Source organism: Ambystoma mexicanum, chromosome 3p (assembly GCF_040938575.1).
Source record: "Ambystoma mexicanum isolate Mex_15411 chromosome 3p, UKY_AmexF1_1, whole genome shotgun sequence".
Taxonomy (NCBI): domain Eukaryota; kingdom Metazoa; phylum Chordata; class Amphibia; order Caudata; family Ambystomatidae; genus Ambystoma; species Ambystoma mexicanum.
The window spans coordinates 1,135,537,124-1,135,552,986 of record NC_090925.1 but is presented as its reverse complement, the minus strand read 5'-3'; the positions used below and the strand labels follow the sequence as shown (position 1 = coordinate 1,135,552,986).

The 15,863-nt window shown below is 47.4% G+C and overlaps 1 protein-coding gene across 1 annotated transcript in view; it reads right to left on the bottom strand.

The window, feature by feature from the left end:
• MEIKIN (meiotic kinetochore factor) overlaps nt 1-15,618 on the bottom strand; it is a 1,264,509-nt gene extending 1,248,891 nt beyond the window's left edge. The window contains exon 1 of the mRNA XM_069650059.1: nt 15,344-15,618. Coding sequence (XP_069506160.1) covers nt 15,344-15,500 — 157 coding nt within the window. The 5' untranslated portion in view covers nt 15,501-15,618. The remainder of the gene's footprint in view (nt 1-15,343) is intronic.
• Nucleotides 15,619-15,863: the final 245 nt, after the last annotated feature.

Sequence of the window (15,863 nt, the reverse complement as noted above, 5' to 3'; positions counted from 1 at the left end):
TCTTTGGAGAACCTTGATGACATGTGTAATGTGATCCTGGATGGAGGTTGAATATATCAGTATGTCGTCAAGATAAATAACTACAAACTGATCGATGTAATCACTGAAAATATCATTCATAAAGTATTGGAAGGTTGCGGGGGCGTTGCACAGGCCAAACGGCATAACGAGGTATTCGAAAAGACCGTACCGGGTCTTAAAGGCGGTCTTCCATTCGTTGCCTTGTCGAATACGCACAAGATTATATGCTCCCCGCAAATCCAGCTTGGTAAAGATGACAGAAGCACCCAATTGGTCCAGAAGGACGTTGATTAGAGGCAATGGGTACTGGTTCTTAATAGTTATGGCATTGAGAGCCCTATAATCAATGCAAGGCCTGAGGTCCCCCTCCTTTTTTGGAACGAAGAACAAAGGAGATGCCGCCGGGGATTGAGAAGGGCGAATAAAACCATTGGCGAGAGCATTATCAATGTATTCTTTCAGGACTGCATCTTCCTTTGGAGTAAGTGAATAAACCCGTCCAGTTGGTATCTTGGCACCCTCCATTAATTCAATGGGACAGTCGTATTGTCGATGTAGTGGCAATACCTCCGCTTTACCCTTATCAAAAACATTGGAATACTCATTGTATTGAGAAGGCACTAGAACGGTGTTAGAGCGGAGTGCCCCAATACTGGGAGAATTGTCAAGGAAGGCCAACACAGGAGTGGACACCACATTCGACTCCAAAAAACAGTTTTTATTGCAATAGGCCGATGGATATTGAATGTGACCGGTTACCCAATCAACATGAGGGTTATGCAATCTGAGCCATGATAAACCCAAAATCAATGGGTACTGAGGAGCAGCTATCACGTCGAAGACCAGGTATTCAGTGTGACCATCAGGCAGAGTTACCCTAATAGGAATGGTTTCTTCCGTTACCAGACCAGAGGACAAAGCTGACCCATCAACTGTATTAACAGCTTCGGGTACTGCTTTAGTAACAATGGGAATACCTGATTGTGCAGCGAACGTGTTGTCTATGTACTTGTTAGAAGCACCGGAGTCCAACATTGCTTTTGAACAAACGATGGTTCCGTTGAATTCCAAAGAAACTGCTATCTCTATAGAGGAGGCGACATATAAAGCGGAGTCCTGTTTGGTACTCGGCAAAGGAACCCCTGCTAGTGCCGAGCTTTGGCGTTTCCCGCTTTTTTGAATGGTTTTTTAGGGCAAGAGGCCAATAGATGCTCAGCGGAACCGCAATACATACATAGATTGTTCTTACGGCGATTCTCGCGTTCCGCGGATGACAAACGTCCACGTATAACGCCAATCTGCATGGGTTCAGGTTCACTAGGAATAGTTTGAGACACACCAGGGTGACCAGAAGTTGACGTAAAGGATTTTTTCTCCCCTTTTCTTGCAGATCGTCGTGCATCGATCTGGAGGACTAAATCCAAAAACTCTGAATAGCCAGCAGGAACCACAGGAACTGTTGACAAAGCGTCTTTTAGTTCTTCTGTTAACCCTTTGTAAAACACTGCCGTTTTCTTGTCTTCAGGCCATTGGGTCTCTGCCGCAAGTTGATTGAAGCGAGCAAGATAGGTCAAGAGTGTCTGGTTACCCTGTTGTAAATTTAAAAGCTCCAAATCTGTCGCCTGGTTAGCATAGCGCATATCGAATACCTTACTCATGGCAGATAGTAGTGCGTCACAGTCATAAAGTAAAGGACTGTTTGACTCTAATAACGGATTGGCCCAGGCTGCGGCAGAACCACCTAAATGAGACAGCACAAAAGCCGCTTTAGTAGTCAAATCCGGAAAGGAGCTGGGTCTACAGAGAAAGTGCAGACGACATTGGTTTATGAAGGTACGATAGCATTTAGGATCCCCCATAAACCTCTCGGGCGGAGCCAAGGGAAACTGTGTAGGCATCAAGACCTGTAACTCCCTGGAGGGAGGAGGAAAGCCCGAACCGGAAGCCACTGGTTCTCCACCTGTCGCTCCCTGTGGTGCAGATTGTATGGCGTCCTGCATAACGTCCATACGATGACGGAGGGTATTGTGAGCAGATATCATCTCATGTCTTAAATCAGCTATGAGTTGTGTGAGGACTTGTAAGGGATTGGTACCCTCCATCTTTTAAGGCTTCTGATTCTGTTAAGATTCAGATTGCAGAATTTATTGTGGTTACTGAATATAATTAGAACGACACCAAAAAAGGATACTCTAGTAAAGGATACAAGTTGAGTTCCTGTAGAGCTTCTCCCGATTGACTATTCTGAGTGTCTTCTAAGGAGAAGAATTTGATGATTGAAACCTTCCAACCAATGCCACTCTCAGACTATAATAAACAAACACAGCCTGAAAGAGTAATTAGTGGAAAGGTCCAGATATTGGATGGATTCACCAGTCTGTAGGATAAGAATAATATGTTTTAATCACTATTCAATTTTAACCTAATTCAATGTATGTGTCAGATTAAGGATATGCACTAACCTGTAGTTGTGTGGACTGGAGGATGAAATTGAGTTCCAGGAAGAATATTCAAAATAAAAACCAACGAAGGAAAAGGGGAGGTTAGTAAGGAGACTAACCCGAACAGAACGAGGGCCGCACTAGGGACGGGTCGGTGCACACCGGATAGCGTCCATAAAGTTCAGTGCACAGTTCTTGAAAGTAGAAATAACTTGAGGATTTGGAAGAGGAGGTAATCCTAGAACGTGAATGTCCACAATTGACTGAGACTGGCTGGGACCTTTGGAATGAAACAGGAGACCAGAAGAACAACAGTGCGGATCCAGCTAGTAGAAAGGAAGGCAGTTTAGGAACCACCAGAAATAGCAGCGTGGATCCGGCTAGCAAAGGGTAAGCAGATTGGAAGCTGCTTAGAAGCAAAGTAGAACCAAGCTCCGGAACGGAGATCCAAGAAACAACGATCAGAAGCGCCGAATAGCGGGAGACTTCCGTTTAAATAAGAGTCAGCTGACGTAAAATGCGTGAGTAGCGCGTTGACGTCCAGTCATGTGATACTCACGCATACTTATTGAATCGACTGATAATGTGTGCAGCGTGTTTGACAAAGAAGTTCGCCATGTTTTAGCGGAAATGAAGGCGTTTACCAGGAATCTTTCCCCAGAGTCGCCACCGAGTATAAAATGGTCTGGCTGATCTCTGGGCTGTAGATGTAGGGTGCTGAACTCGGACGAGAGAGGGCCCAGCAGGCATGACAGTCAGCCTAAGCATTAGAAAATGTAATATGTACCTCCCCCAAGGGTTCAAAGGGAGGAGCCCCTCATGATATGACAGACCTACTACCTTGTGCACATCAGTAGCATCATTCTCCTAGTCTATGAAGGAAAGGATGGCAGCCCACTGTACCCAATAGAGTGCAGACGGACAGCCCAACGTAAAAACGTTCTGAAAGGAATTGGAGAATACTCGCTATGGGGCCCATGGAAGAAGAAAACCCCCAAATTTGACACCAAGAATCAAAATTGTTCCAGTGCCTGTCATATGTCCTCAGTGTGGAGGGCCTTTTGTTACTTTGGATGAACAAGGTACCTCTTCAGAGGGACCCTCCAACACCAGCCTCTCCTCTTTCAATTTCCAGGCCCCCTACACCAATTTCTTTGGACCTACCATCCTCAGGGGCGGGGGGCGCAATAACAGCTCTGGAAGATGAAGCGGAGTGTGGTAGATACCGCTAGGCCCAGAAGGGGCAATCAAATCCCACTTTGCCTCTACACAATCCCTGTATCTCGCATTCTATGTCAAGACGGAGGCGAGCATTAAGCTTCATCTTCTTTATTTTCTACTCTCCAGCATTTTCAACAAATATAAACTTTGTAAACTTTTCCTTTTAAAATGTATTTTTTTTAACAAAAACTTCAAGTCCCATCATTCCTGTAGTTCCATAGTCTCCGGCCATATGACCTCGTCCTTCCTGTTCCTTTGTCCTTCCTCTTCTTTTCCTGCTCTCCAGAGATAAGTAACATTTCTTACATGCTCCGTAATATGGTGTATTCCGCTTGGTGTTTTAGCATATTTTAATAATATCTATATAATTTTAATATATTGGATGCGCGCGCGGCGCAGTGTGCGATTTTTCTATGCAGCGTTGGACTTTGACCTGAGGAATTCCGCGGCCCCGTGCTGCACTACCCGGCACCTCAGGGGTCCGCGGATTCCTGTCACACGAGCTGCGGTGCAGGAAGCAGGTCAGCCCCCACCCTTGGGGAGGCGGGGCTGAGCGCGAGCGAGGAACCCCCGGGCTTTCCTTCCCGCTCACGGATAGCGAGCGAGCGGGAATCTCCCTCCTTTGCTCGCTCGCAGCGTATTACATGAGCTCCAGCCCCCACCCTTGTGGGGGCAGAGACAGACAGCGAGCTCAGCTCACGGGTAGAGGGAATCCTTCCAGTGAAAGCCGGAGCGCAACGGTCGGCAGGAGGGGCCCCCACCTTTGGGTAGGCGGAGCCTACAACAGAAAGCTCTGTGTGGAGAAAGTTTTGAAAGCTTCGGAGCATAGATGAGCTCATGTATTCGCATAATTGTTATACTTGAACTGAATAAACACTTCTAAGTGTATATCTACGCTAGGGACAGCGTGAGAGTCCCAGGAGAACACTGCACAGCCCAGACTGAGTGCAGATAAGGTGCAGCCTCTCTGAGTGAATTCAGTGGACGTGCCACTACACCTTTGCTAAGGTATTTTCAGGCACCTAGCAGCACCAAACAATGTCTCATTTTGAATGGAGTGAGGAAGAGGAGGCAGTCTCCTAAGACCTGGCCTATAGTTTTAAAGAGGTGCTGGGGGATTCACTGACAGAGGCAGTGGCTCAGGGAGTTAAACCCCTTCAGGAGGGACTCCAGACCATAGAGCAATTCTTGAGCCAGAGAAACTTAAGCACCGAAGACAGCACGTCCACTAGGGCCACTGCAAAGGGTCCAAAGGGGTGTAACAAGGCCCGGAAGAGTATGGACTCTCCTGACCCCCCCGGGCCAATTTGATGGGGCAGGTTCAGAGGCCCCGGAGGCTTTTGACGCTTTCAGCAAACTAAGGGAAGCGTTCATGAGAAAATCTCAGGTGCCGAGCCTCGAGACCCCCTACCCAGGGGATGACAATATGGGCAACATAGATGGAAGTCTCCTTGAAGAGGAAACTCGAGAGTCCCCGGACTCCGCTCAGGAGGAAGCAGATAATGAGGAGGACGAGGAGAGCCAGCCTCCTCCGAAGAAAAGGCTCAGAAAGATGAACAATATAGAGGAGGATGAGACCTCTGATATGTTCCAGCCCGAGGAGATAAGAAATCCCAGATCATCGGAATGGGTACCCTCCCCGAGGGTAGCAAAATATATGACACAGAGACTGCGTAAGGCATTAGAGAAGGAAGTAAGGCAGAGGATGAGAGCAGAGAGTCCGAGACCAGACCTGCCGGGTAAGGTGGCGGAAGCCCCGGAACTAGACCCGAAGATGCTCTCCTTTGTAGCAAAATCGAATAGAGACCCCAGGAAAGGGATAGACCGCTCCTGGAAAAGCTGCCAAGAAAAGCTCCTGGACATGGCTGGTCCATTAGCAAAAATTATGGACCTAGCAGAAAGGGCTAAGGACACCGGAGAAGAGGTGGACCCAGGAGTCCTAGCAAACTGGGCGCAGAGGGCCGTATGCCTTTTAGGCAATGCGAATTGCGTGATTTCATCGGAGCGCAGAAGAGGCCTCCTGCTGAAAATGGACAAGAAACTTGGAGATCTGTCGTCTTGAAGCAGGTGAGGCTGCGCAAGGCCTTTTATTTGGCGACACATTTGGCAAGGAGATGGGGAGGTTCGTGGGAACATATGCATCCCTAGAAAAGGCGCAGGCGTCTATGAAGAAAATCTTTCCTGAAAGTTTTTGGCGGGACCGGTCGGTTCACAGGCCGAGCGGCCGGTTGCTTCCAAACGTTCAGAAGGCCTCAAGGATTTAGGAACAACTACTGGGAGAGCCGTCAACCAGATTCTTTCTTCCCACCAAGAGGTAGATTCCCGAGAAGGAGGAGAGCCAGAGGCCAGGGGAGAGGACGCAGCTTCCCCACAGGTGAGAGTTTGTACATACCCTCCGGTTGGGGGGAGAACAGCAATGTTCTGGGAAAACTGGCGCTCGCTTTCCAGCGACGCCCGGGTTCTTCAGACAGTACAAGGCATGCACATGGAGCGCACAGGGACCCCCATCCAAAGCCAAACACCCCATCCCCTTGTTGCATCACAGATAGAGAAGAAGCTATTATATGCAGAATTGCAAAAGCTAGCACAGAAGCGAGCGATAGAGCGATGCGAATCAATCCCAAAATTCGTGAGCAATATGTTCTTGGTCCATCGAAAGGACAAAGTAAGACCTGTGATAAACCTAAAGAGCATGAACAAATGGGTAGTTTACAGCCACTTCAAGATGGAAGGGACCCATCAGCTCAGGGATATGCTCAGGAAAGAAGACTGGTTAGTAAGGATAGATTTAAAAGATGCATACCTGACGGTACCAGTTCACAAGGAGTTTCGACCCTTTCTGGCATTCGACAGGGACGGGCAATTATGGCAATTCGCCACAATGCCTTTTGGGCTAGCATCAGCGCCATGGGCATTTACGAAGATCATGAAACCAGTTGCAGCAGAGATCAGGGAGAAGGGGATTCGTATGATTATATATCTAGACAATATCCTACTGATGGCCAGCTGCAAGGAAACACTCCTCTATCAAGCCGACTGGGTGTCGAAACTCCTGTCGTCTCTAGGATTCCTACTGAACCAGGAGAAATCGGAGATGAATCCAACCAAGAGACTAGAATTCCTAGGGTTCGTTCTAGATACCAGAACAGCAACTCTAGAGTTGCCCGGCAGGAAGATAAGAGACATAAAGAGAGAATTAAGAGCATGCCTCAACAAAACAACTATATCCCTCTGCACTGTAGTAGGATTATTAGCAGCCTCAATTTAAACAATGTTTCCGGGTCCGCTCCATTATCGAGCTCTGTAAAGGCTAAAATTAAGACACCTGCAACAGGGTCTGCAGTACCATCACTTAGTACACATCGACCAGGAGTCCAGGACGGAGTTACAGTGGTGGCTAGCGAACATGGAAGCATGGAATGGAAGAGCCATTTTCGGCGACCGTCCAGATCTGATAATAGAGTCAGATGCGAGCCGAGCAGGCTGGGAAGCCCAATGCGGGGATCTCCAGACAGGTGGGAGGTGGAGCGCGGAAGAACTCCAGCTGCACATCAACTGTCTTGAACTATTAGCCGGATATTTTGCGATCAAGGCTTTTACCAAAGGAAAAGTGAACTGCTGTATTCTGCTGAAAATGGACAACATTTCGTCAGTCAAGTACATAAATCATTTAGGAGGGACGAGATCCAGATTACTGGCGGAAAAAGCCAAGGATTTTTGGCACACCTGCCTGGAATCTGGGACCTCAGTGGTAGCTGAGTACCTTCCAGGATCGCTGAATGTCATAGCGGACTGGAACTCCAGATACCTATCAGACTCCAGCGATTGGATGCTGGAGAAGAGCATATTCCGACAGCTGGAAGAAATGTGGGGACCGATTCACGCAGATCTGTTTGCGTTCAGACTGAACGCATAGAAAGAGAGATTCTTCAGATGGAGATTAGACCCAGCAGCAGCAGGAGCGGATGCTTTCCTGCAGGACTGGAGAGAACAGATACTATATGCTTTCCCGCCATTCATAATGATGAGCAGGGTACTAGCGAAGGTACGCAGGGAGGCGGCGAGCCTCATAGTAGTAGCCCCGATCTGGAAACTGCAGGTGTGGTTTCCGACACTCATGGAGTTGTTGATAGACTACCCGAGATTACTATCTCAAGATGCGAGCCTGCTCACGGACCCAGCTGGGTCATATCACCCTCTGAGAGTGAAGGGGGCACTACCGCTGATGGCGTGCAGGATAGCAGGAGATGCTGGAATCTCCCGGGAATTTCGGCGCAAGCTGCGAGCCTCATCGCCGAGTCCTGGGCACCCTCTACCAGAAGGAGCTACGACGCAGCTTGGAATAGGTGGTCGTCGTGGTGCAGAAGGAGAAATATTCATCCCGTTTCTGCCCCTCTAGTCGACATAATAAATTTCCTAGCAGAATTGCTCCAAGACGGTAAAGCTTATAGGACCATAGGAGTGTACAGGTCCGCAATCTCGGCAGGTCATCTGCCTATAGAAGGGGTTCCAATGGGAGAGAACAAAGCTGTGATACGGCTTTTGAAAGGAATAAGGTTTAGGAAACCCCCACAACCAAGGTATGACACACTATGGGATGTGTCGATAGTGCTTAGATTTCTGACAGACTGGCCGAAACAACAGGTATCTGTCCCTGGCGCAGTTGTCCGGAAAGCTTGCTATGCTCTTGTGCATGATTTCATGCAGGAGTGTATCAGATGTTAAAGGATTAGAGATCAATCGGAAAATGTATGGCCCCGAGCGAGCGACATTTAACATAGCTAGGACAAAAACAGATTCTGCTACGATCACTTACCCATATATGCAAGATCATCCTAAGTGGTGCGAGGCGACGTGTATTAGAGAATACGAGAACAGAACGGCAGACGTGAGGCCGGCAAGCGTAACCCAACTATTAATAGCACGCAGGAAACCTCAGAGGAGTAGCGACAGCCACTATAGCGAGATGGGTCAGGGACATCATGAATCTGGCAGGCATTGACATGTCCAAATTCGGTGCGCACTCAGTCAGGGGAGCGATGGCCTCAAAAGCATTAGGGCAAGGCACAGCGTTGCAGGACATCATGAAGGCAGCAGACTGGGCTAGTGACTCAACATTCAGGACATTCTACTTTAGGCCAATAAATGCAATAGCAGAGACGGTGGCACAAAGCTTTGCACAAGCTTAATGCTTGCCTCTGTCTTGACATAGAATGAAGATTCCCCCTGCTAATAGCGCAGGGAGCTCTTGATTCTATTAAAGACAAGGAGGCGAGCATTAAATTCCCGTCCCGAATACACTCAATTAATGATGTGAATGATATACTGCATTGTTTTTAATTAACATGACTATTTCTTCTAGAATAGGGTGTGTATTCCCTGCCCTAACATATATAATCTTGTTTCTTCCTGGCATTAGGGGATGAGCAAAAGAACAGCTGAAAACTCTAATCAGATCAGTGCCTGGGACAAGTTCACGAGTTCGAGTGCGAGAGTCCAATCCAGCACAAAGCAGGAAGTTTAGTACAAGTGGATCAGTTAGTTACGAAGTTAAGAAGGATTGCAGTTCGAGCAGTCAACGAAGAGGAAGGACAAAGGAACAGGAAGGACGAGGTCATATGGCCAGAGACTATGGAACTACAGGAATGATGGGACTTGGAAGTTTTTGTTTAAAAAAAAAATACATTTTAAAAAGGAAAAGTTTACAAAGTTTATGTTTGTTGAAACTGCTGGAGAGTAGAAAATAAAGAAGATGAAGCTTAATGCTCGCCTCCTTGTCTTTAATAGAATCAAGAGCTCCCTGCGCTATTAGCAGGAGGAATCTTCATTCCCGTTCCCCCATCCCACCTCACTCCTTCCAATATCCCACAATCCTCCCACCACCTACCCTGTACCCCACTCTTCCTTCAGCTTTTTCTGTCACTCCATCTTCTTCCCCTCCCTCTCTCCATCATGAAATGCTTTTTTCCCCTTGATCCTTCCATCTCTCCAACTCACACTCTCTCAGTCTCCATCTCATCCCTGCTTCATTCTCTCCATATTTTACTACCCGAGCCCTCCCTCATTCTTCTTTGCTCTCTCCTGTCCAAACCCAGTCATCTACACTCTGCTTCATCCCCCACACTGCCCTCCCTCCTTTACTCTCCACATTTAAATCTCTAGATCACTCCCTGCCTTTCTCTCCCTTCCTCCCTCTTTCTCTCCATATCTTCATATACCTTCCTCCCTCACTTACCTTTCTAGCCAACATTCTTTCCTTAATTAACCCCTTCTTCCATTTCTCGCTGCCAGTCTCTTAATCAGCTGGATGCTGGTTGCACACAGCGTTCCACTGAAGGTGCATTAACCTGCTGAGTTATTTATTCATTTTGAATCAGTGGCCTCTGGTTTAAAACAGCCAGACACATGTGACCCGAGTGTGGTTTGTGACTAAGTCCCCACTTAAGAGAGAGAGGGAAACAAAGACAGCGCAAAATCATGGGGGTCAGGGCAGAGGAATTAAAAGGGAGGGTTGGCAGGTGAGAAGGCTGGAAACAAAGCTTCAAAAAGACAGGTAAAGCCAGGAAAGAATGGAAATAAAAAAGGTAATTGCAAAAAATCAAAGCAAAAGAAATGAAACAAATGAAGGTTGTAGGTCAAAGGATCGAAACAAAAGCATCAAATGGTCAAAGAATCGAATCAAAAGGACCAAAAACAAAAAGGATCGAAAAACATTTTTTACATTTTTTTTTTTGGGGGGGTCCCCCCCAACCTCCGTTTTTGTGGTAAAAATCACTTTTTTTTTACCTAAACGAAAACCTCAAAAAAAATATATCATTTTTAAAAAAATTCAATCCTTTTGTTTTCGATCCTATTGCGTCGATCCTTTTACAGTCGATACTTTAACTGGACACCACAAATGAAAGAGAAAAAAAGGAAGAAATAGCAAAAGGAGAACGAGCACAGCTTGTCCACTGCCCCATAGTCAATGTTGAGGTAATGATGAGGCAGCCATCCCACTTTGAAGGGAACAGAACTTGCTAATTTTGCAAGTTGCATGCTAACACTTTACTAGCACTCCGCACAGCAGGAGAGGAGCCAGAAAGCCTGCCGTGGCCAGTGACTGTAGACAGTCACAGCTCGCTTGCCTTTTGCGACTGCCTTCGCTTGTTACTGATGTTTTGTTATTTCCTTAGTTGTACTTACACAGATCCCTGTGCAAATATGTACATAATGTCGGTGAGAGCAAAATTGCACTTTTGCCCGTTGTTCAAAGAACGGGGTAGCTGCCACTTCGCCCCCATGTACTGGGCGCCTTTGTGTGTGGAAGTGCTGATTGAGGGGAGCTTTTTGGTGTCTATTGTTCTGCTTTCGAAGTCTGAATATCTCCAAATGAGGTTTGTTAGAAAGGTTCGTCATACAACAAGCCATTACCTTCACATACCTTTTCCTTATCCCAGTACTTACTTATGAGTTATCATCCCTCTCACCAGGAACCCTTTCCCCTTTCCATTCGTTTTCCACTACTTCCTGCCTCTCCTCTCCAAGCCACTGACAGTTTTTAATATTTCCTGTCTCCGGTAGGGACCCTGTGGGCGGTTCACTGCCGCCTGCCTTCCTGGCGCAGCCTGCTGGTGTTCCCTGCTGGGCAGCAGCCCTTGCCTGCCTCCGTGACTGCTGGAAACCCTGCAGAGCAAGTGTTTTCCGGTTGAGTTGGGGCCCTTGGCACATCTAAGACTTCTGCAACGCCGGACCGCGCAGTGGTGCTTCAGTGAAGTGCCAGAAGCCTGGGGTGGCATCGCCCTACGGGGTGGTGCTTATTTAAGCATCGGGGAGAACAACAGTGGCGCTTGTTCTCCCCCTTGCATACAGCAACCCTGTTTGGCAGGTTTCCGAGTCATGGCAAAGCCTCTCGAGAAAAACCACGATCAAGAGGCATAAGGTGGAGCCAAGATATCCCTCCTGCTCCTGTCAGACCTTCTAAAAGGAGGAGACAGGATAACATCTCTGAAGAGACTATCAGAGGTCTTCTAGAAGGCTCTGAATGAGAAAGACATTAAGGGCACAAGTGCAGCCATGTTTCTCCCTCCGCAACCACTTCAGAATCCTCTGGCTCCATCTCAGATGGCTCAACTTCCTCACGCAATGAGGACTTTAAGGGAAACCGTGGTTAATATCCTTATTCAGGTAGCTCACTGCATGGGGTTCCCTCATTCTGAGCCTCCAGTGTCTTCATCTAGAGCCACGATGGCAGCTTTCCATCAATTCAAAAGGACCCTCAAGGTTGAGCTCCCGTTATCACTGAGATGGATATTCAGGGAGCGGAAGAACTGAATAAGATGCCAGTCCCCAAATTTCTGTCAAAACTATCTGCTGAAGGGGAGAAGTCAACGCCACAGTAGATCCACGTGGATGAGATACTCCTGAGCCTGGTGGAGAGGTCATCAATGGAGCCAGAAGAGGTCAACAAGGACCCAGCTGAAAGTAAGGTTTGAAACGCATTGAGGAAGGTGTATGAGGGCACTCGCCTCGCCTTAGATCTGCCACCTTTTCTTCTTATATGCAGCAGAAACGGCCCCGTGAAGGCTGACATCAGCAGTGAAGGCAATTTAAGAGGGTTTGGATCTACTTCCAGCTTTTCAGGTAGTCGGGACCCAAGTGGAGTTCATGGTGGACCTCGCCTAAAGTGGAGTAAAGGCAACTGCAGTGTCCATAGGCTCCATAGTAGCTGGGGGATGGTATCTACATATGAAGGATTGGAAGCCGGACTCCCACCAAAAGAATATGGCAATGAGGATTCCCTTTGACGGACAGATGCTGTTCGGGGACACACTGGAGCATAAGTTCCACTATGGCTTCAAGTCTGATAAACATGCAGGGAAACTCAGAAAAAACATTTTCATAAATAAGGAAAGGACTTCTTAGCATTGCTAGATCTGCAAAATGCGTATTTCCATATGCTGATCTCGAGGCCACACAGCAATTGCTGCATTTTTCTATTGGCAGGGAGCACTTCCAGTTTTAAGGCTCCCCCGTTCGGCCTGAAATCAGCCAGATGAGTTTCACCAAGGTCATGGGTCCCATCAAAGCAGCTCTCCATCTCCAGGGGATCCAAATGTTCCCTTACTTGGACGATTGTCTCATCAAAGCACCTTTCCGGGACCTTCTGATTCGGCACGTGGACCAAAATGCGAGAGACCATGGGGTTTCTCATGATCTGGTTGAAGTCTCAATTGCAACCATTGCAGGGCCTTCAGTTCATTGGAACGAGGTTCTGGACTTCCAAAGGGCAACTACTGTTATCAGTCCACAGGGCTTTAAAGTTACATGACAACTTGATATGTTTGCTGTTCCGGCCAAAGTCCCCTACCAGAGAATACCTCCAGTTGCAAGTGTAGATGATCTCCTATGTTCTTCTTGTCCCTTGGGCCAGACTGAATCTACAGCCGCTTCAGCACCACAGGTTCTTGAGGGAGGATTCCCTGGATTTCGATGCCTCTGTCCTGGTGGGATCATCCCTCTGGGGAAAGCTACAAGAGTGCCTCAGGATGCCCAATCTTCTGAGGGGGTTCCCGTTACAGCAGTCAACTCCGATCATTGTTACCACTGACTCCAGCAAAATATGCTGGGAGGGGCCATGTTCAAGGGTCAAACCCATCAGAAGGTATGTTCAAATCGGGAAGCAGCACACTCATCCTACTGGAGGGAGCTTGCAGCAGCCTTCAGAGCCTTTCAGTCCTTCTCCTGGTTACTCAAAGGGAAGTATGTCCTCCAGGCCAAAAACATCACTGCAGTGGCTTACATAAACAGGCAGGGGTTAGGGGTGGGGTGTCTGCTCAAGGCCCTTGGGCAGCCTGTCTCCATGTTTAGGATCCTGTGGAGAAGCAATCATCCTGGCACTGACTGCTGTCCACATCAGGGGCCAGGACAAGGTAGTGGGAATTGAGGGTGGAGGTGTTCCGGAAGGTCTGCAGTGTCCTGGGGTCCCCAAACATGGCCATCTTTGCCTCCCCTTGAATACCAAAATGTCCAGGTTTTTCTCATGGTTCCCACTCCAAGGTCGCCTGTAGGGTGAATGTTGTGTCCTTGAATTGACTGGAAGGGTCCTCTATGCCTTCCCTCTGCTTCCTTTCGGGAGAAGTCTGGCTCAAAACCAGGGACTCCAAGCTGGAAGTTATTCTTGTGGTTCTCTTCATGGTGCAGGACCTCTGCCCCCAGGCATTTACACACAGATACAAACCCTGGGAAAAAAAAGATATACACCATAAAAGTAATCAATTTTTCCTGAAGAAGCCACAAGGATCTAGTAAGAGATTTGGCACCCTCCAAGCACTGCAACAGAACCACAGGCCTTCCGAAGCTCAAGGCCTCTCTGAGACCCTCCTCCTAACAGGGCTGAGGGGAGCCCATCCAATTATTGTGGTGTTCAACCCACTTACAAAATGTTACACTGATGGTAATGATTGTAAGTTTTCCAGGACAGCATCGGGGCTTTTCCACTTTTTCAGTTAAAATAAGACCTAATCCTCAATGGTGGCCCATGTTGGCAGTCTTATGACACAGCAACTTAATTCCGGAAATTAAACGTGTACTTTGCAGGACAAGTTACAGGTTGCCTTTGCGGGCACCTTCAGGCCATCGCCTTCATCTGGCCTCTTCCATTATCAGGCAATCTTATCACCTTGCTGCTTTTTTATTCTGGTTTCCTCTACGTTAGCACCCTGCCATCAAACAGCAATATAATAGCTTTTCAATGGACATTTAGTACTTCAGTTCGTGCTGGCTGCCTGTCCATAATAATTTGCAACTATTACTCAGATTGGTGCATTCCTTTGACTGCAGTAGAATTTAAGCACCCCACAGGTGCTTTGGGCCGTTTTTTTTCCACCCATTTGTAGTTAAGGGGCCTCCAAAACATCTTTTTGAAATAGGCCCCCACCAGCTCTAATACATTTTCAGACGCACTGCAGTTTCAGATTGTTTTGTATTCACTTCTCCTAAGACAACTCGGGAATGGTGCCATGTGTGACAAGTTTCCATTGTCAGTGGGTAGCCCTCTGCTTTATATTGAATCAGAGCACATATGTACAGAGCAGAAACTCATTGTTTGCTGTTTCAGCTGGGAGGTCGTAGCTTCAATGGGCATGCATTATGGTCCAATTCACTCCCCTCTTTCGGGTTGATTTTGGGTTTTCAGCATTCCTTGATTTAAAATGGCGATTGTGATATACTAGACTTAGACATGGACACCATTACGGATGAATGTATTAGGTGGCAACCATATGTGAAAATACATTTGCATGAAAAGATTGTGCAACTTCAATAAACTGTGTTTTATATTCAGAATGCTTTGTTTGTATTCGTTTCTTAAATGAAACACAAAGCATTATGCTATGCTCGTTTAGACACCTTACAATAGAATCCCACGTTTCAATCAACGATTTTAAGGTGTTTACAATTTGTTGGTGAAAACTGTGATAACTTTTGCAGCATTAGGGTTAAGGGTTCGGTAAGTGCAAAATAACAAGAAACGTAATGAAAATCACCCATGTCCACGCAGATCTATTTTCCCTGGAAGCATACACAAGGGCAGGCTAGTGACCTGCTTTTACTAGTGGCAATAATCATATTTGATTTAACTTGTTACCAATCATCACGTAGGCTGAGGAAGGAGCTTTTACTTTTTGTGTTCAGCCTGAGGGTCTCCGTCGGATACGACACGCCGGGCCGGTAACCTCTACTCCAATGGGGAGGTGCTGGTGGCACAGGTGAGGAGCATCTAGCTCCGCCTCCACGCTTCTTTCTTGCATACGTTTTTCGCATTTCCAACATTTCCATTTCGGATCCAATGCGCAGGGAAACAAAAACGTACGAAGGACAAGCCAAATACTTGTCTGCCACGTGCCTAATGAAACTAGCCTCGAACTATGGGAGTGTCTAGTTCTCGTGCGAGAAACAAACCGGAACAACGCTCCACCTCCTCTTCATCACGTGGGGTGCACGTTCCGACGTGACTGGTAAGTCACGAGCCTCATTTTACCAACGTCACCTCCTCCCGAGAGGGAAGCAAAGGCTTTGCACGAGCTCGTGGCCGAGCGCTGATGAACACGGGCATTCATTCCTCCGTTATGAAGCGAATTTAGTTTGCAGTACGTCTTAAATCTATCGCATAGTTGATTGTTATTTTAGTGGCGATTTTTC